The sequence below is a fragment of the Pavona decussata genome, unplaced genomic scaffold (genome assembly GCF_977016875.1).
Source record: "Pavona decussata unplaced genomic scaffold, jaPavDecu1.1 SCAFFOLD_136, whole genome shotgun sequence".
NCBI classification, from domain to species: domain Eukaryota; kingdom Metazoa; phylum Cnidaria; class Anthozoa; order Scleractinia; family Agariciidae; genus Pavona; species Pavona decussata.
The window spans coordinates 251405-273783 of NW_028145549.1; the positions used below are offsets into that span (position 1 = coordinate 251405).

General features: G+C 40.6%; 1 protein-coding gene across 1 annotated transcript; it reads right to left on the minus strand.

The window, feature by feature from the left end:
* Window positions 1–2006: 2006 nt before the first annotated feature.
* On the minus strand, window positions 2007–21944 carry LOC146467411 (arylsulfatase B-like). Its single transcript, XM_085125887.1, has 7 exons — window positions 21659–21944; window positions 19210–19296; window positions 17497–17708; window positions 8191–8402; window positions 6810–7030; window positions 4491–4753; window positions 2007–3741 (listed from the first exon to the last, which is right to left on the minus strand). Exons 1-7 carry the CDS (start codon window positions 21942–21944, stop codon window positions 3520–3522), a joined length of 1503 nt encoding a protein of 500 aa, XP_084982013.1. The 3' UTR covers window positions 2007–3519.
* Between the last annotated feature and the right edge of the window lie 435 nt (window positions 21945–22379).

Consider the following 22379-nt stretch of genomic DNA (forward strand, 5'->3'; position numbering starts at 1 on the left):
AAATTTATGTTGAGGCTGTGTGGAATCTTGCACAAGGTGGTTCTATAAGTTTCCCCACCTTGTACAGCCGTTACAAACAGCACTACACACCGACAGTTGGTTAAGCGAGACTACAAATTTGAACATTTTATGTGAACTGACAATGAAATTGTACCCGATTTTCAAGAGAACAAATTTATTTACACGAACAACTATACTGTCGTATATTTATGAGTTTTTCAAAGCGAGAGAATTATGAAAATACGAAATCGTTCAATGTTCTTTCAGCCTCATGCAAATCAGTTGACAAAGTTCTCAGCACGCGACCACTGCGAACAATTTGGAAAGTTCTCTCCCACCGAGAGAGGAACCTAAAATTCACTTTATTTATCGTTAACTCTTCCGAAGCTTTGATATACTTTTATTTCTTCTTTAATTTGTTTTAATCTAAACACGAGTAGAGCGAACAGTAAGTTAATCGATAAAACCAAACTCCAGGACGCCCAAAACGATTGACATCGGAATTTTACGTACTGAAACATTTAACGGAATTCGAAACTTACCATTTCCGTCTCAGTGAAGCGAATATTCCTTTCTTCAAAGTCATTGATGCTCCTCGCGTATCAGTAAAGCTTTAACGACAGAGGTCATCTTCAAACGTCCTTACTCGCTGAGTAGTTGCTCGATTTGACGCGAATTCTTCACTTTGTCATGAATATGGATTAGAAGCTGGAACCAATCACTAGCCGATAATAAAGGCATATTTGGAGCGGAATTTATTGCTATGCTTCAACGACTTCACATTTTTCATATTGTTGTTCAAATTCAAGCCTGTGGGATTTTTAGCGTGAGAAGAACTGTATGAACCATTTTCCGCCCATCCAAATCGTGTTTCTATTAAAGCCTTAAAATCTCTTTTCATATTTGTTTTATAAAATAAATATTCATGTAATGTTTAAAACACGAGTAGCAGTGTGTTATCGGGATTTAAAACCACGAGGCGCAGCCAATAAGACACGTGCTGCGAGTTTTTTGAACGGCTTCCAAAAACTTCCTGGAAAAGCGTGTGTCAAGAGAGTTCACAACAATGATGCTTTTGTGAACGTTGGAAATTAGCATAGGAGAAAATCATTAACCACGGCATACTAATAAGGAGGAGGTTTTATCGGTTTTTAAAACCACTGCACGTGATTTTTTATCGACCATTTGATGGGTCAATAGGCTTATGAATTATTATTGCATTTTTGAAATACTCTTGTACAATCTGATGAAAAAAAAATCGTTCCGCTTTCTGAATCAGCAGTACTTCATGATCAGAGAATACTTTACCTCTGTATGCTTCAAGAATATTGCCTTAAAAAACTAAATTGGAATTGAAACATTAAAACCCGTGTACCTTAAGTTAGATAAATATGCTTTAATCTTTATATTGTCGTGGTTGAAATTAAAGGATAACAATGCCTGCGCAGTCGTATGCTAGCTGGCACAAAAATTTAAGTTAGATCAGGAGGAAAGTAGAGTAAGACCAAAGTTTGTGATCACTAATGAATATCATCTCATACTAATACCTTTGAAACGGGACATCTTGCAGTTACCTGCGTTTGAATGGACAAAATGTTCAAATTATTCTTTTTCTCTGGGAGAAAAATTGAATTTGCTTGATTAAGTTTTTATGAAGTAGGAAAAGATTTAAGATAGAGATAAAAGAGGTACGGGTACATACACCAACAAGACGCCTATGGGCGTTTACGCGGGATGCGTTGGTGTACGTTTAGCACAAAGTGCAGTTGGAAACGTATCCTCCAGTCACGATTGAGCTAATGGTCTATAGTGTTCATTTTAAAAACATTTGTTCAAAATAATAAAAAAAAAATGTTCTTAACTGGCTCTCAGCCTGGGTAACGTTCTGAGTATGTTCTTAGAATTAAGCTAAACGTAGCCTCAACGTTCGATCAAATCTCTCTAATCTTGTTGTCTTTATTGTTATTGCACCCACTTATGATGACGACGATGAGAAGAGAAAAACATATATTAACAAATACCAAGAATTTTATTACCGTGCCATGTAAGTCTAACATACATCAAGAGTACGCTGAGTGATCATGAATTCGACACACAAGTCTAAAAATAAATTCTTATAAACCCCTATCTACAATTAACTTAGAATTTTTTCTGTGGCAGTCTAGTAGATAAATTAGATTTACTACTGTATGTATGTCTACAAATAATTGTCATTTATTATATATTAATAACTAATACATAATAACTATGGCAATTCTATTTCAAACAAAAAGAGATTTAAAAGTACTTTGATTTACGCTAATAGCTAGGTTCTATTCTCTCACTATTCATCAATCAAGTTGCTTAAGTCTACAGGTGTACTGTAAACTACTTTTAAGCAGCAAATGTTAAAAATTTCTGCCCTTTCTCAAGAGAAAAATAATTTTAGTCTCTTTGGAGAGATTCCAAAATCATCAGGAGTGAAAAGGTCAGAATAATAACAAACTTATTTCAGACAACTTCAAATGAACCCACTTTCTGAAATCTTTTCTTGGAATGTCCATGCTCTCACTTTGTGAACTTTTATCGCAGGACTACATGTATGCCACCTGTTTCTTAATTGAAATTTTAATTTATTTAAGGCTTACAGACAAACTGACGCCTTTGTGTCTCCAAACAAAGTTTAAAAACGCATTCTGGTTTATTCTCCCTTTGAGAAAATCACTTGATATCTTCCTCGATCTTCAATAATGTGATGATTAAGCAATGAATCATGCACGGGAAAACAGACTAGTTTGCTAAGTTAAAATTTAATCAAAGTTCCGACTTAAGAATGTAAAAATCCCCATGACAAAGACTCCTTTAGCGTGGAATAATGTAACTTAACTATATTGTTGCTACGTGAAGTTCCTAATCGTCATATCTTGGAAACCCTAACTTCCACAGAGAAGTTGTTTGGATCACCTTTTTTGAGTCACAACCATAATTAAAATTATTTGGCAAGTCACATGATTGGTAAAGAAAAAGACCAACAGTACATCAGTAAAACTCAAACAACATACTCCCAAGAAAATTGAAAACAATACACATAGTGTAAGATCGGTAAGGTGCAAAACGTCATGATTGTTTTTTTGAAATTTGAATTTTTATAGAAGTTGTGATGCCAGAAGCACATTTATGTATCAATTTTCTTTATGATCAGTAGCAATACTATTATTTATAACAACAGTAAATGCTTTACTAACATTGGGTTATAAAGAAGGCCTGAATACAATGTATCTCTCATGAAAAAAAAAAAACACAAAATTCATAACTCTACCCCTTTTTTCTCCAAGTTTTAGGGATTTTCTCTCTGACGTGTGGTTGGAGACTGACACTAGTTAGTCATGTGTGTAATTACGATTTTTTTTAATCTATCTGTTCACCCTAAAACATTAAAACGCTGCAAAACAGAGTATCGGTTCAAAAAAAAAATATCATCCCCAAAAAATCTCCTAGCAACAACTATAGTTAAGTTAGTCCCTTGACATCATGGCGACTCTAATCTTGCCATGGTGTCCAGATTCCCTCTAAAAGAGCTTTAGCAAATGCTTTAGGATCAGTTGGGCCATACAGCGAGGGCACTACCCCCTTCATGTAGTATTGCACTCTTTCTTGCATGGACTTTACCACATCTGGAAGCTGCTCACTGAGGTTGTTGTGCTCTGTTGGGTCAGCGGTAATATTGTACAAGGCCACCTTCAAAGGGTCTCTGATGATGTTCTAGTGAATAGAATTAGGGTGTGTTCAATTGGACAACTGTACTGTAAAAAGCTCTTACTATTATTTAGCACCCTCCCCCCCTCTATTTACCCTTCCCCACGGGTGCTCTAATAAGCCCTCTATTCAGTGGCAGTTGGTTTTTGTAATAAGCCCCACCCCCACCCTCCCCCCCCCCCCCACCTCTGATAAGCCACTTTTGGGACATGAGAATTTGTGCTTAGTCCCTCCTATTTCCTATTACGAAATCCACTTTATGCGGCCCACTGCAGTTGGTTTGTGTTTTTTATGAATTATAAATATACACTCAAATACATTGGGTTTGTCTTTTCCATGTTTAAAATATTCACTCAGAGTCTGAATTTGACATTTGCATGTTTTTCATGAAGAGTGAATGATGTTTACTGAAAACAGAATTTTCGGGTGGTACATGTCTCTGTCAATTGCGTTTTTCCATAATATTCTGGCATAGTCATAGTCTCTAGTGGGGAGGAACATTTTAACTGATGATGCAAAAGCATTGAAATAGAGCTGTGTTCTGGGGGAATAACATCCCTTTTAGCCCATAAATACTATACAACTTTTGTACAGCATTTAGTTGCATTGGATGTACATGTACCTCTGGACAACTATAAAGGCCTGTGAAGACATTGACAGATTAAAAATGTCTTGCCATTAAAGGTTGGACTCAATGTACAGATGTGTACATTAATAACAGTTCAACCTCCAATGTACAAACTGTAGTACCCTACCTTGTGTAGTCTCATGTCTGGCTTGCCACCCAGCTCAGGAGGTTTGTACCAAGAGGCATTGTCCACACTCATTAGAAGCTTCATGTCACCTTGTCTAAAAGCAATTCCTTCATACTTGGTAATGGCAGATAAGTCGTGTTTTTCATCAGGATTCAAGTCAATATTGAGAAGTATCTCTTTCCTGGGTGATGGCTCACCATTGGAAATGGTGTCCCACACATTCATACCATCCAGTGGTGTTGGTTCGTAATCGAGAGTACCACCTTGATAAAATAGAAAACAAAATCTCGACATTACTGCACCTTTTAATAACATGCAGTCACCCTTAAGTTCAAATTATTTATTTACCAACCATTATGTTTTTCACCACTGCCAATAAGAGCTGTTGACCTTTTAAAGGCTGATTTAGATGGTACGACTTTGCTGGTTTATCTAAAACCCAGAATCCGGAATCCGGAACAAAACAAAAATTAAAATTCGTCAGCATGAAAATTTCAACGAAGGTTAAAGTCACTTGGGAAACAGTTTTTATAGCTTTTGAATAATTATAATATCTGTCAAGAGCCCAGTGAAATTTTCAAAAGTTTACCCTAGATTTCAATTGCTGAGGCAGGTGAGTCACTGGTTTGGAATAAAGGTTCCCAATCTTCAAACGTACTCTTAAATACCCCCACACCTCTTCCTACTCTTCACGTTTCCTCCTGCCATAGCAGCTCGCTAGAGAGACAATGAAAGGTAACTAGAGGAAAGAGTCAGTGTTGCGTTTATCACTCATCAACTCTTTGCAAGACTCACTGTCTGCATAATAATAATAAAAAAAAGGCTTGAAACAAGTCAGTATTGGGGGTGGCTTAGATTTCATCTAAAAAACAGCTTCAAATTGCACCGACCCTGGATAGATAGCGGGCAAAGTTATTTATTCATTTATTAACACATCTGTTCGTCCGTCCGTCCGTCCGTCCGTCCATCCGTTCATTCATTCGTTTGTTCCTTCGCTCACTTACTCACTCGCTCTTGGTTCTGTCATGCCTGCTGGCATACATTCGTATGTTCAGTCATGTATGCATGTATCCATTTATGCACCTTTTTAAAAAAGAGCGTCGAGCTGCTGGTGCAAAGGAAACGCTTTATGTTGATGGCCTTTTTTGAAATACAGTAAGAACTTCAGGAGCCTGTGAACGATTTCCCATAATTTAGTAATCACAATAGCAGGATGTAGATAACAAATTATTTTATATCCTCTAATTCCCGATACCTCGGAAGCCACCCTTATGCCCCAAAAATTTGTTGAGCTGTAATATATGTTAGTCACAATGTTATGACATGTGTAAAGATGTATTTCCATCGTGAATGCATTAACTTGCCTACTGTGCCTGTCAAAATACTACCAATTGAACACATCTCTTGCCCCTAGCTCTTCCGAAAGAACGAAAATCCCCTACTCACAAGCCAATCAGCATACGGCAAGTCACACAGAAAAAGAAAAATAGAAAGAAAAGAAAGTCTTTCCTGTTTTACGGATTCCGTGTATTTGATTTTATTAACATAGATAGGTGTCGTTCTGGTGTGTTTTAAAGTTTTATGCTTTAAAGGAATTGCCTCAGAATACTAACACCATAGGCTTAATTGCAGCAACTGAAATCTTAGGCAAACTTTTGAAAATTTCACTAGGCTCCTGACTGATATTATAATTTTTCAAGAGCTATAAAAACTGTTTCCCAAGTGACTTTAACCTTCGTTGAAATTTTCATGATGACGAATGTTCATTTTTGTTTTTTTATTCCGGATCCCGGATTCCGGATTCTGGATTCCATGTTTTAGGTAAACCCCAACTTTGCTGTATGTATTAACATGTTGACATTATACATGTACATGCACAAGGTGTAGGAAATGTTGAATGACAGGTTAGAGTACTGTACGATTTTATGCATCATGCAAGCGCTAGCAGTGCATGCAGCTACAGAACTCACATGCAACAGTCGTATAAGCAAAAGTTTTATCCATCTATAATAAAGAACCAGCCTTTACATTTAACGAAATCGTTTGGCTCAAAATTTGGGTTCAAAAGGTCATGCCCAATCGCTGTGATGGGCGTATTTCAATCTTCTTTCTCGGTTTCTGTATTTTGGTAGTCAGTCAGTGGTCAAGCTGTAATACTATAATATTACTATATAATTGTATTCATCTCTGACTGCTAATGATGGCCCGTAAAATACCACTGGACAAACTACCAAATTTAACATCTTGGAAGATTCTTGAAATTTGGTAAGCTGCAAAGTAAAACATCTTGTGAGTTATCATCACTAGATTAGTACATACCTGCAAGGTTAACCAATGTTGGAAACCAGTCTGTAACATGCATTAAGCCTTCACATTTGACACCTTTCCTACCAAGCATATTTCCATGGACAAAACTAACCCCTCTCACCCCTCCCTCCCATAAAGTAGTCTTCTCCCCACGGAGCGGCCAGTTGTATCCACCATAATCATGCCATCCTCCATTATCTGTTGAGAAAACGACAAGAGTGTCCTCCCACAACCTACGCAAGAAAGAAGAAAAGAGAAAACTGAGTGTAAATTATTAATCAAGTCTGTGCTTTTTTGATTAGGTCTTATGATTACAATGAAGAGAACATCCCACATCAGAAATGATGCTTGAAAGGTGTACTACTGAATGAACAGTCCATTATTCCTGGCTAGAATTAAAGTGAGCTGTTGTAATTTCAGAAGTTTGCATCACAAATGATCTTCACTTGCTGAACATGACAAACCTAAATTAAGCTCCAAAGAAGACCTTTGGCAGGTCAAGCATTGCCAGATATTGTCCAATCTTGTACCCAGAGTCCTCTGGCTCTTTGAGCAGTAGTTGGTCTCTAGGAAAGACTCTGGAGGATTCGAAAAAAAAAAAAATTTTTTGATTGGCTGCTCCGTGATGGCTTTCATTGTCTTACTGCAGAAATTCTGCGGTAATAAAATTCCAGCTCTCCAGAGTCTCTCCTGGCGCCCAACCGCTGGCCAAAGAGCCTGAGGACTCTGGATACGAGATTGGATATTGTCTGGCAAGACCCTACCTCACCACAAAATTGTCTAAATTTGCTGTGCGTGCACACGTCACTAGCTGATACATGAGGATATTATTTATTTACTAGTTGGTTGATATCTATCAAGCTAACATGAACAGGTTTAATAACAGCAGCATGGTGATAATAAAAGCACAATTAAGTTAGCCAACAGTAGATCTTCTTAGATTGCATGGGACATCAAGATGTGGCTATATACTGTACATGTAGTTACAAAAATATTGGATCCTTATAATTAACAGTTATAATTAATTATTATTATAATTTAATGTTAACCAAAGCCTCAGGTCTGGCATTCAGGGAAGCTGGTCAGGAACAATTGGACTTGTTTCCTCCAACAGTGGGTGGTAATCAACCTACATGTACCAACAGTTGATCAAGTAATGGTAATTCTGACTGTGCAGGACCAGAAAATATCCATGTACTCCCCCCACGGAAGGTTTTCCTTGTTAAATTGCATCCCCCCTCCCCAAGTAAATTCCAGTTTAGATTCATACTTTGCTTCTAAAATATTGCACCCCCTCCCCCTAGGAATTTCCAATGACGTTCCATGGGGTGGGTATGGATTTTTTTATGGCACTGCACATCGGATATGCTTAAATCAAAATCAATGTCCATACCCAGCATCCTTCATGGCCTCTGTGATATTGCCGACTGCCTCATCCATGATATCCACCATACCAGCATAACTCCTACGATCTTTATCCTCAATAAAACTGTATTTGTCTGTGTACTGTGCAGGAGCTTGGAGTGGTTCGTGAACATTTTGAAATGCCATGTACAGAAACAAAGGAGTAGAAGCATCGTGTGACTTGATCACTTCCTTAGCTCGCTATAATAATTATTGATCAGAAATATGACAGCTGGTGTTAAAGACAATAAGGCCTTGTGATTTACATGACTATTAGTAATTATTAATATATAGATCACAAGGCCTTAGGGTACAATGACAACTTAGTAGTGAGTGACAGTACTGGGGACCTACATGTACTGACAGTACAATTGTATTGGTGAATGCAGAATAATGAGATACATTTTACATGTATCTATAGCACTCATGATCAGAAGCAAATTAAAGTGAAGGGGTTGATCATTCTTGGAAAATGTTGAAAGTGGGATGTCAGAGTCCTAAAAGGTTAAACAACCAGGATCTCCTATTTTCATGTTACAATTTACCCTTACACAGGGGCAGAAAATATCATTCAATTTGATAATGATTTAATAACACAGTACTTGAGCTGGTGACCGAGCCGAGGGTGAGGACTCAATAATTGAATTGTACAAATAATGTACAAAGTAACATGTAATGCATTTCAAAAACATCTGGAGAGCATAATTCTTCACTTTGCGCGGACATGGTGTCCATGTAAAAAAATGTCTCATTAGCCTGGCGTTCGCATTTGCGATAAATAGTATTCACATGACAGACAATATGCAAAGTCATTTCTCGTCTTAATACATGTAATTATTTATAAGTTCTGCTGTGCAAATTTCTCTCAATCATTTAAACGTTAAAAATATCAATACCATTTGAGATTCCTCCATAATTAGTGTATTGCAAAATGTTTCATGCCAATGAATTGGTTAAGGAGACGGTAATTTAAAAAGATCCACTACAGTAGGAGACTTGTAAGTCGCCCAAATGGCCTGAGCTTTAAGCATGAAGCAACTATAGGACTATTAATTACCCTTCCCCCACCCTCTCCGATGGGATGCTAGTCTATCGAAGTGTTACTACTAGCAGCATGTCGCCAGTAACCAATATTATATACAACTGAGTGAAGAGAGACAATGTGGTGCAAAGAATTGAAAAGAAACCTCCTCAATGGCCTTACAGATTGAAATATTAAGAAACTGTCCTGCCATTAAATGTGACTAGTAAGATTTTGTGAGATGCATTTATTTAATTTAAATAGGGTTAAATGTAATTTAACTTAGTTAACGACTTGGAGCAAGTTTGCTCCGTGGTGGCGTGGCGTAGCGAGGCGTTAGCGTTTATTGGCGTATAGTTTGAGCACGGGTAGCACATTAGCGTTTGGGCATTTGTTACATTATTGTTTGGGGCCTGGTTCAGGTCTGCAGGCAGTTGCGTGGCCAGCGGTATTCTCTTGCAGTTTAGGCGTGCTCCTTTGCACGTGCTCGGAAATTTACTCTACTCAGCGTTTTTCGTGGCGTGGCTAGTTTATCGCGTTTTGTTGGGCTTTTCTTCCGTTTTTCTTCGAGGTTTTTTCTCTAAAAGCGTTGCCTTAGTGGTCAGCCTTCGATTTATTCTCAACAAGGGCGGTTTGACTGTCAGTGCTCGTTTTTTGGTGAGTGTTCGGACGCGTTTTGTCGCTCGCATCGTGTTGGCGTGTGTTGTTGTTCATTCATTGCTCGGCTCGCATGGCTCATCCGCGCTCAACTTACAACAGTTTGTCGGCGGGTGTAATCTCGTCTACATGCACTTCTTCAACTTCTTCTTCTGCTGCTAGTGTGGTAGTTTCGGCGGCTTCGGCGGGAACGTCCTCGTCGTTCTCCAATGACATCGCTTCCGCTATCGCCCAAGCGTTCAGTAACTCCCTTCCAACCATCATCGCGGCGATCCGGGATAACGCAGCTCCTGTATCGAGCGTTCCTTCAGTTGGCACGTCCAACGTTTGTTCAACTCCTGCTACGGCATTCTCGTCCCCAGAGCCGCCTGGTCCTCTTAGCCGCTGGAGGCTGGGCACGAGGACCAAGTGGCTCTAGGGACACAGATTTGCGGAAGTCCTAGATTCTAGGACTTCCGGTGGTCATGTATGAAGTCTTGAAATGTCATTAAATTTAGTGAGAATAACATGGCGGCTGCTAGAGGCGATAAGTTTATTGAGATACTGGCGAATGTTCTGCGTCTCCTTATTTTGGAATCGATTTCTCTTCGTGAGCAGCTTCCAGGAACGCAATTAGAATTATTGTCGAAAAAAGGAGGGATGTGTCAGGTGTCTCTGCCTTCGACAAATCCTTGATATTCCAGCTTTTGCCCTTTGTTTTGACCCAAGGCTTGAGGTCAGTGACTACATCATTTTGGTCGCATCGCCGTTGAATATGCTGAAACGGGATCAGATATCAAACTTGACAGCATGAAACTACCATCTGCAATGATTCTTTGAGGCGAATCGCTAGACTTCTCTATATCCCAAATGGAAGGAATATTAAGTGTTTAAGTTTATAAAAAAATAGGCAGGTTTTGGACAGTGGTGATCGAGACTAGGGAAAAGATCAAAGCAGCTGTAGTTGATGAGGCTCATCTCATTGCAGAATGGTAACAAGTTTTATTATTCTTCTTTTCACAATAAACATATAGATTCTCTAGAACTATATACTTTGTGATCAGCCTAAATCACACTATACAAACCTGTGAGGGTTAATCTTGTACAATGTTATGCAAATCATTAATGGGAAAATGACTACAGTATGTTCGCATTTTTAGGATGGACCTGGCGTTTCGAGGGCTCAATTTATAATAAAGATGAACCATCTGATGGATCATTCAATAATTTGTTTCTTTGTTTATTACACCTATTTTAAAATCACTGGTGATCCTTGCAATCTGATTGGCTTACAACAGTGTGATTTATTCACGAATCACACTATTTTTTGTCTCCAAATCGCATCCCTTTAGCCCATGAAAATAAAATAAAATAAAATAAAATAATAATAACCACTTAAAAAATGGGTTTCTTGAAGCAAATCAATAAATATTAACATTGACAAAAAGAAAAGTGATATCAAAATGGGTGTAATAAATTACTAAATATTGAACTTTGCACTCCACTCAGTTCTATTAACAATTATACTTTTAATAATTTCAATACATGAATGTCATTAGAAGGATAATCTGTGCCCATACTGTTATACACAGATGACTGATTATCAGGCAAACTAGTAACGCTCCATCTCTAGAATGTATGCCTGCAAATTAACTACCATACAGATTCATCGAGTTGGATTATCCATCTCTGTTATAAATTCACCCATTTTGACTTCAGCACACTTATTATATTACACATTGACATTTGTGTGTTTAATCGTGTTATGTGTCTGTAGCCTTCAAGAGACTTATTTTGAGTTCATTGGGTTCAATGAGTGTTCCAAATATTAGATAAATTGAAAAGTTGTTCTAAAAAAGACAAAATGTTGAATGCAATTTCTATTATGACATAAAATACAATGAATTTTCATATTTTTAGTGACACTCTTTTTATGTCTCAAAGAATTCTAGCAGTATTAGATTTGAAGGGATGACAGTGCACATGTAAATTATTTGTGTTGCCCTCTTCCACTTTCAAGTAGGTAATTTCCCAAATTCCGCCACCAGCCCCTCCCCCCCCCCCAAAAAAAAACAAAACAATCAAAACATGGATGTTGCAAAACTTAATAATATTCATGGGGAAATAATTATTTTTAGACCTGTTCCTAGGTATGCTAAGTGTCATGTTTCCAAATGTACCTATAGTTGAACTGACAGTACCAGCAACAGAGAAAACAAGAGATATAATTTCAAATTCCGTAGAGATGGTGGATCCTATCATCATATCATTGAAGTGATCAAACAGAAAGAACATATTTTACACTGCTGCTGGATACCAACATAAATGAAATAGAGGCCTTCTTGCTGCCTTACATCGCAAAGCTAAAGGACTGTAAAGGAGCTGAGAAGAGATGCCCCTTACTGTGTTTCATTCCAAGTTAGAAATTAGTGAGGAATGCTCCAGCCATTTGTGATCGTCACTTGGGCGAGAAGCAGTTTGCACCGATACTATGAGGCTCGGGAAATTTAGCCATTCAATTGCGTGGAACTACGAGCTCTTTCACTTTTGTCTCGATCTCAGCCAACGAAAGCTCCTGCGAAGATAGACTCTTTTTCTTTAAAGAATGCAATTCGTAAATGTTTTTTATCTTGTGAAAACAAGGTTGACAGTTTTTTTTAGGAAAATTATCATCGAGCGAAACTTCCCTTCCCGAATAAATACTCTAAAGACTTTTGCCAACTCCACACCGTGTTTCCTTCACGAAACTATTGACAGAGTGGTTTCTAATTAAAACCCGTTTGATTATAACACCTACAGATGTTTAAAAAATTTGCCAACGGCTTTTTCGGAGAATCTTTAGCGATTTTTTGGCACCCGCCATCGTTCTGCATTTCTTTTTTACGCCTCTTTTATTTTTCGCGCCAGGCCGCCAGTCGCCCATCCCTTACTCTGCCGCTAACATTTTCACTTCCGTTTTAGATTTCTTTTGTCAGAAACTAGCCAATCAAATCCTGTGTCCCCAGAGCCTCCTTTCCCTCGTGCGAAGGCCCCGCCGGCTAAGAGGGACAGGAGGCTCTGGGGACGAGAATGCTGCTACGGTCGTTGCAGGCTCGATGGCTGCCGCTTCAGGTACGTGGACGTTGCCGGCATTTGTATCTACCTTCCCGTCCGTGTCAGCCACCACCGGCTCTAACTCGGCTCGGCCTGTGCTGTCTTTTGCTTCACCGTTGACGGCCACTCATGTTGCCAGCTCGTCTTCCAGTCTCGGCAGTTTGCTTTTCCCACCGTCTGTGGACAAAGCATTTGTGGTTGGACCAGGACACGCCCCAATTCCCGCTAAACTTGTGGCGAAGATTACGAGCGGTCAGTTCGTAGATTTAGCGGACTTGTTGTCAGCAAATCTGCGGACGGCAGAGCACGAGCCGCAAACCTTTTTGGACGGCAAGTTTGTGGTCTCTAAAAAGCGCCGGGCGGTTGAAGTACAGGACATATTGACCTGGACCGAGGCCTTCACTATTTTTCAGATGGTGATGTGTGCGACCCATCCCCATCGTTGGCCAGACCTCACTAAATATAAATTGCTCATCATACAAACGGCTCGGCAATCAACGAGTAAAGCGTGGATGGAGTATGATCTTGCTTTTCGCAAGGATGCTGCAGCAACTGGGGCATCTGACTGGTCGAAGATGAATTTGGATTTGTATAATTTTCACTTGCGGTCGCCAGCACCCATCGCCAACCCCCAGTCTTCTACTTCCCCACCCGTTACCGTGTCAGGAAGCCGGGGCTACAACTCCCAACCCCCTTACTGCATCTCGTGGAACAACGGGCAATGCCGCTGGCCTTTCGGGGAATGCCGTTATCGCCACATTTGCAGTTCATGTAACAGCGACCACCCCAGGGTTAGCTGCCCCTTTCACCCCCCAGGGGTCGGTCGCTCACGTTCCCCTTCCCCTGCCAAGGGGGGGCGGTACTGAGAGGATTACAAGTCCTCCTGCTTCTGGTGTACATAGTGTAAATAACCTTGTTCCTGTTGCTCCAGACCAGCACCGTGGCTTTTGTGGCTCAGTGGCTGTGCCTTCTTCGGATTCAACTGGTTTATCCGGAAGTTTGGTTCCTGTTCATTCGTTTTCTCCATTAGTTCCAGTACATTTGGTGTCCCCGTTGCAGTTATCCCAGTTTCAGGCAGAGTTGTGTGACTATCCAGATCAGACGGCAGCAGACTATGTTCTTACCGGTCTCCGTGAGGGCTTCCACATTGGCTTTGAGACCTCATCAGTCACCCTGCGGTCAGCCTCTTCTAACATGCGATCTGCCCTTGTCCACCCATCCGTCATAGATGCTTACCTTGAGACAGAGGTTTCACATGGAAGAGTTGCAGGCCCATTTACATCGCCTCCTTTTCCTGACTTGCACATCAGTCGTTTTGGAGTCATCCCGAAAAGCAACCAGCCGGGTAAATGGCGTCTCATCTTGGATCTCTCTTCACCAGAGGGCCACAGCGTTAATGACGGCATTCCAAAACCCCCCTTTTCAGTTCAGTATGTCACGGTTGACTCCTTTATAGAAGGCATTATGGCTAGGGGCCGAGGAACTCTTATGGCCAAGTTCGATGTGGCAAGCGCCTATCGCAATGTGGCTATTCATCCCCAGGATCGTCCGCTCTTAGGAATGGTTTGGCGTGGCAAATACTACGTTGACATGGCTCTCCCATTTGGTCTGCGTTCAGCACCCTACATCTTCACTGCTATTGCAGACCTGGTTCAGTGGATGCTGACTCAAAACTATGGAGTTGACTTCCTTCGCCATTACTTGGATGATTTTTTGACCTTAGGTCCTCCGGCTTCCCCAGTCTGTTACAACAACTTACAGGCGTGTATCCAGTTGTGCTCTAAGATAGGCCTCCCCCTTCACCCTGAGAAGCTGGAGGGTCCCTCTACTTGCCTCTCCATCCTTGGTATTGAGCTCGACTCCACCACAATGCAGGCCCGTCTCCCAGCGGAGAAAAGAGAGAGGATCATTGCCCTGCTGGGTACTTGGTCGGGTAAGCGGTTCTGTAAGCGGCGGGAGCTGGAGTCCCTTATTGGCCACCTCCACCATGCATGTAAGATAGCTCCTCAGGGAAGGACATTTCTCCGACGCATGATTAACTTACTGTGTACTTTCAGGCGCGATGACCATCCCATTAGACTGAACCAGGAGTTTCATCGGGACTTGACATGGTGGCAGGAACTGTTCCAAAGCTGGGAGGGTCTCAGTTTCTTCCTTATGCCTTCGTGGGCCCCCCTTCCAGATTTCCAAGTGTCATCAGATGCTGCAGGCTCTCTGGGCTATGGAGCTATCTTTAACAACCAGTGGTTCTTTGGTGCGTGGTCAGCTTCACAGCAGCCCCTCTCAATTGCATACAAGGAGCTGTTCCCCATTGTTGTGGCGGCGTACTCGTGGGGACCCTGGTGGGCGTCACGGCGGGTCGAGTTTTTATGCGACAACGAGTCTGTGGTGGCTGTTCTGTCTTCTGGTACCTCCAGAGACCCTGACTTAATGGTTTTGTTGCGTTACTTAGCATTGTTGGCAGTGCGCCATTCATTTTCCTTTACTGCATCTTCAATTCGTGGTAAATCTAACCCAGTTGCGGATGCTCTTTCCCGTTTCCAGTTTCAGCGATTCAGGCACCTGGCCCCACAAGCCGAGCAGTCTCCGATGACAGTCCCCCCTGCTCTACTGGAGGCGTTGCACGTCATGTGACGGAGAGATGCCAATTTTTCCTTTACCAGGGTCTGGCCCCGTCTACACGTCGGGTATACTTGTCCGTCCAGCGTCGCTACTTCGATTTCTGCCGTCAGGATGGCCAGCTGAGTCCAGATAGTGCTCTTTTGCCAGCTGATGAACAATCGCTCATGCGTTTTGCTTCTTTTTTGGCTGACAGCCTACACCACTCGTCCATTAAAGTGTACCTCAGTGCAGTGCGGTCCCTTCACATTGACAATGGCTTACCTGATCCCCTGATTAACTGTCTGCAGCTACAGCGGCTGTTAAGGGGCATTAAGCGTGTGCAAGGTTCATCTACCACTAAGCGCCTTCCCATCACTATTGACCTCTTAAAGGTCATCCAGCGATCCTTGGACCTGAATTCCCGGGACCATGTCATGCTCTGGGCGGCGTGTTGCCTCGGTTTTTTCGGTTTCCTACGAGCTGGTGAGTTTACCACAAATTCTTCATTTGACCCTAGTATCCATTTGACAGTTGGCGATGTGCAAGCGGATTCCTTGGTGGACCCAACATGTTTTAAAGTTCATATCAAGTGCTCGAAGACAGACCCCTTTCGCGTAGGCTGTGACATTTATGTGGGTCGGGGCAACAGCCTTGTCTGCCCAGTGCTGGCCCTTGGTAATTTTTTGGCTCTGCGTGGCCCATCTCCAGGGCCCCTGTTCTGCTATGCGGATGGCCGTCCGTTAACTCGGCAGCAGCTGTCATCCACGGTGCAGGCTATTTTACACTCTGCTGGTTATTCAGGCTCTTACTCAGGCCACAGCTTCCGGATTGGTGCAGCTACCACAGCTGCTGCACGGGGAATCCCTGATCACCTTATTAAGACTTTAGGCCGATGGTCTAGTGATGCCTATCAACTCTATATCCGCACACCAGTTGGCTCTCTTACCCAGGTCTCCAGTGAGTTGGCATAGCAGGTGGGGCTTGTGCGTCTCTTCACTTGGGGTTGGGTGCCTCAGGTCTGGTCCCTTGGGGGGCTGTGTCTCCTTGGCCACGAGCCCCCAATTGCTCCGGGCTGTCCCAACCCGGAGGTCCTTCGGCATGGCGGGCGGGGCTCGTGGCTGGGTTGTGGGTAGGGCAGGCTTATGGGGTGTTCTACCTACCTGGGTTTGGGTTGGCGGTACCAGCCCCTGGCTCCTGGGCACCCAACCTCCATTTGCGACATAGGCGTTAAATAGGGTTAAATGTAATTTAACTTAGTTAACAACTTGGAGCAAGTTTGCTCCGTGGTGACGTGGCGTAGCGAGGCGTTAGCGTTTATTGGCGTATAGTTTGAGCACGGGTAGCACATTAGCGTTTGGGCATTTGTTGTTACATTATTGTTTGGGGCCTGGTTCAGGTCTGCAGGCAGTTGCGTGGCCAGCGGTATTCTCTTGCAGTTTAGGCGTGCTCCTTTGCACGTGCTCGGAAATTTACTCTACTCAGCGTTTTTCGTGGCGTGGCTAGTTTATCGCGTTTTGTTGGGCTTTTCTTTCCCTCCCTTCCCTCCCAGTAGTGTTACCTTGTTATTGTTGGGGGTTGGTTAGGGTTAGGGTTAGTTCGTTGTCTTATGTACTTATTATTTTTCCACTGAGCTTTTTGTCTCAGTGTGACGGGTGCTAGGGTTGGGGCTGGGTTGTGGGCGGGGCTCGTGGCTGGGTTGTGGGTAGGGCAGGCTTATGGGGTGTTCTACCTACCTGGGTTTGGGTTGGCGGTACCAGCCCCTGGCTCCTGGGCACCCAACCTCCATTTGCGACATAGGCGTTAATTTTAACTTACCACAGTGAGCATTCCCTTACTTATCTGACTATACTTCTCTTATTGCCCAAATACTCATTTATAATGCTTTTAAAAATTTATAGAAACCACGATGAAGGACAGTAAAGTACATGATTGTATTAACATCACCTCTGCATATGGAAATGTTGCATATTTTCCATCCAGGTCTCTCACTGGCTCCTTGTTGTCTCTAAAGTCTAATATATCCAGTATTTTGTGCGAGTAGTGGTCTTCTGCTCCATTATAATAACCATAGAAAGTATCAAAACCACGATAGGTTGGAGTGTATTCCCACTTGTTATAGCCCAGGTGCCATTTACCAATCATATGAGTTGCATAACCTTCAAGAAAATAATAATTTTAAAATAATTTAATTATTAACAATTATTAATAATTTAATAATCATTAGATAATTACAATCATGATCAGAATAATCAATATTCATTATTTTACGGAATTTTATGACTATAATTTTATTATAATATGATGTTATATGGCTAAGGCTAGTGGCTAATATAACGCATGCTCTGATTGGCTAAGAGTGAGATCAGAGCAGGGCTTAACGCACCCCTAATGCCCATGGGCTGATTACGAATTATGCAAATTAGAGTAAGGCTTGAATTGAAATGCTATTTTTTTAGCTTAAAGTGCCTATGAAGCGAAAATTGTTTTTAGGTAGTTATAAAATTTCAAACACTCGATTACAAAGTTTGAGATTGCTGGGGTAAAAATTTCCGATTTTGAGAGCGCTCAAAGCTGGGCTATTTTGGCCTCAAAAATGTTTTTTGAATCGCGCGGCCAAAATGCCGCGAGACAATACCCGCTGACGTCATGTTGGTGCCAAGAATTACAATTCATCATGGCGGAAGAGAAGAAAGAATATCTCTTTATCGTTGCTGCTTGATGTGTCAGAGAAGCTGCTCATTTCAGAATCGCTACACATGCTTTTCCCTTTCTACAATCCTCTTTGGCGGCAAGAACAGAGTGAGAGTAAACAAACTTTTGGCACCAAAGTGACCCAGTCCTCTGACCATTTTTGAGAGCAAAATAGCCAAACTTTAAAAGTTCGTAAAATCCAGAATTCTTACCCCAGCACTCTAAGACTTCAGAATCATATTAATATTTCAAAGTGCGAATTTTATAACTACACAAAAACTATTTTCGCTTCTTAGGCACTTTAAAAGGAAAGCCATATAATAATAAACAACTTAATAACCTTGACTGTTCAGTCATTACGGGAAAATCTCAAAACTTGGCCTAGCAGTATTTAATTTATTAATTATTGATTACGCTACTCTGTACTGGATGTCTAGGGTCTATCATTAAGAACCATTTTCATTTTGACAATGGTATTAAATAAGAATTTCTTGAAAACCTCTGGAAGATAAAACATAACCTGGCAGCGACATAGTTTTTAGCTGTTGAAGGAGCCAGAGGAGCAGAAACACAGTGAAAAAGCGGTTGGATAGGAAGGTTAGTAGAGCTGAATTTGGATTGGATTGGATATTAACTTTAAACAAAGTTTATTAAAAAACGTGGTAAGTTTATCAGAGTCAATGTACTGACAGCATAAAATCAACTAAATTTATCCTAGGTATCCAACATACTAATTTACAAGAAGTAAAAATTTACTTTAAAGTAAAAAATCGACCATCAGTCTGGAAAAAAACTATTTTAATTTACAGTTTGTACACAATGTAAGAATACAATAATTATTTTAATATTTATTAGTCACTGCAAGAGGGTGCAAGAGTAAGAAAATGATCTTTTTTTTTTCTCAATTAAAGTAGAAAATCTAAGATTATATTTTGTATGATTTTATTTAACATACCCGGTACTCACCTGATTCCTTGAGTTTCTGCGGTAAAGTAGTGAAATTCAATGGCAATCCGTAAGCACTTGCAGGAAGTAGTACCAGATGTTGCAGACCTGCATTGTTCACAAGGAGAAAACATAATTAAAAAATTAACCTTTCAGGTCTCAAAATATAATCATATTAATTATAATAATTATTATTGATTTGTTGAACTAAGACATATTAAGAACTGTATAAATTAAAGTGGTTTGAAACTTACATTCAGTGAAAATGCTTTTATTAACACTTTGTTTTTCACCATCATTACAAAATAAGCTGTAATTATAGCTTTTCAAAAATTAACAAAAATTATTATATGATTGGCTAATTACTTAAGGCTAGTGCCTGAAATAATGCATGCTCTGATTGGCTAAGTCGTAAGAGCAGGGCATATGCACCCATAATGCCCACAGGCCGATTATGGATTATGCAAATTAGGGATAGGCTTAAATTGAAATGCTTTAAAATGTTTTCTTAAAAAGAAAGCCATATAATAAACAACTTAATAGCCTTGACCGGTTGGTCGTTATGGGAAAATCTCAAACCTCAGCCTAGCCTTATTGCCTTTGCTGTCGCTTGGTCACTACGGCAAGGCCTAGGTTTGAGATTTTCCAGCAACAACCTCCTTCTCGGTTTTAATTAAGCAGTTAAAACTGACCTACAAACTCCTCTCCCACATTTACCAATCATTAATGTCTATCAATGAAAAAAAAAAAGGTCTGGACAGACGTCTGTCAGTATATAGAAACAGTGTTTGAATCAGAACTTGAAATTGGAAAATTCCCATCCCTGTGTGACAATTTGGCCTCCCAAAAGTGTAGTCTACTGTTGTCTAGATAGTGGTTATAATTGAATGCTCTTGTAAAGCAACTGTGCCTCAGTTTGCTTACGCCACAGCTATATGTACAACGATTTGAATTAGTGCCCATCATACATATACCCCTGACTCCCACTGCATCAAATGGGAAAGGGGTGAACACTAATTAATTATTTTCAGAGGGGTTTATATTAGGAATTTGGCAATATGTTGAATGTGAGCTGCATTATATTGCATGGGTTTGCCTGGCATTCAGTTGTGCATCCATTGAATGCACAAATTTCAAATTTTGGAGGGGCTTATACCAGTGGTTACATCATCTTGTCTAAGTGCAGTAAATATCATATTGCTAACAACTATATGTACTTAGAGGACGACACAAAAATATGGTATGACTTTGCTGACCATCTGCTATATGACTTAATGTTATGTAATGGAACTTGTCTAGGATGATGATGACGTTTTGACTGAGTGAAACCAAGAGATCTGGGGTAGGTGACCAACACAAAAAATACAAGAAAAGAAAGAAAAAGAAAAATAATGGGTATTGCTAGAAGGAGTACATCATGCATGTGATGACCATTTAATGAATATAGATACTAGGTCAAACCAGTAGTCACTTGATTGGCTGTTGGAAATCTTATGACTATCAGCCACATAACTTAAAGGTTAGGTCATAGACATATGACCATTATACAATATTTAGAAATGGCCAGATCTCACATTCACCTGTCACAGAGGGTGGTCTAGATTTTTATTTATTTTTTTAATAGCCAGTTAATACCTATTTATATCCACCAAAATAAAGGGTAGTTTACTTTAGAAAACTCTTGAAATTTAGTTGAAACTAAAAACAGAGAGTGCTTGGACTGGTTACATTGTTTCAGTTCTGCTAGCCTGCAGAACAGGCTTTTTTTTTTCAGCCTTTTGGGCAAGAAGTTAATTTATGCAGCTCCAGAACCTATTTTCACTTCAACTCTCAATCCAAGCTGGCCTCGCATTTTTGGTGCACCTGCTAACATCTTGTGTACTGGTTCATTAATGTTTTCTCTCGGGGAAGTGCATGTGAAGATATCATTAGGCATTTATAGTTCAAAACAATAAAATATATTCTGTCCCTCCATATTGCTAATTTTAAAGAATAAAAAATATATTGCTTTTCTTTGGGCTTTAGAGAAAACAAACTTTTAATAGTCTCGTGAGGGTAGCATGAAAAAATAGGTAATCTTATCCAAGCGCTATTGATGTCCTCTTGTGTTTATGTGTGCGTCTTATAAGTTTTTGTTTTACGTAGTTAGTTTGTTGTATAAACAGTAAAAGTAAGTTGAACAAACTTATTGAAATACAAAACTTGCAAATTTAAGCCAACCATCATTTACATGTAATAAATGTACTTTTGTAAGCCAAAGTGAAAATCTGGGCCCCAATGTTTTAAACTCGATGCAGTTATTGCCGATCAAGTTTTTTTTATTTATGGTAGTTACATTTCGACAAGGCCGCGCGCTTTTCAGAGATGCCTATCCCGATAGTCAATGTAGTTCCACCCCCTGTCGTTTTCTGAGAATCCTTTCGCCCCTTTTTTTCCCATTATTAAACCGTTAATCTAGCTTTAAACTCACCAGTGTGGATTGGGTACATTCCTGTCATCAGCGCACTTCTTGTCGGCGTGCAAATCGGAAGAACGTAGTAGTTGTCAAGAATGACCCCATCAGAAGCAAGCTTATCAATGTTCGGCGTTTGGATTTTTGAGCCGTGAAATCCAACATCAGCCCAACCAAGGTCGTCCGCCAGTATAAACAAAATGTGCGGAGGTTTGCTAGCTCCATTGGCCCAAGCGACAGAGAAATACACTGCAAATAAACTACACAGAAGAGACACTGCGCAAAGCACGTTCGAGCGCGCCATGTTAATGTTGAAACTGACAAGTGATCGGTGAGAAGTCTGGGTACCAGTGATCCCAGGGTTTTAGGATGGTCACGCGATCTTTTGGGAGTCACGCTCAATCACGCAATCGTTCTGTTTCGTCGTTTTCTTTTCAATCTAGCCAACAAAAACAGTTTTACCCGATACAACAAAAAAAAAAAACACACAACTCACTCACCAATCCGCAATGGTTGATAATCTAAAATGGTTTGAAACAAAATGGGCTAGCGATCTAAGGCGTTGGATTTGAGTACAAGTCTATTATTGGCGGGGGTCGACTCCCACTCTTGATCTTGACATGTCGCTTTTTCCTTAAAAAACAAACAAACAAACAACAACAACAACAACAACAACAACAAAGTAATTTTGTTATCTTACCCTCAGTTGAACTGCAGAATCCAGAGCGGTTCACATGTG

Bases quoted from the DNA above. Each gene is read 5' to 3' on its own strand.
- LOC146467411 (XM_085125887.1), bottom strand. From the start codon at position 21,944: ATGGCGCGCTCGAACGTGCTTTGCGCAGTGTCTCTTCTGTGTAGTTTA. The intron at 7,031-8,190 runs GTATGGACATTG...TTTCTTGCGTAG, and splicing joins GAGGCCATGAAGGATGCTGG to GTTGTGGGAGGACACTCTTG. The intron at 3,742-4,490 runs GTAGGGTACTAC...TCTATTCACTAG, and splicing joins CAGACATGAGACTACACAAG to AACATCATCAGAGACCCTTT.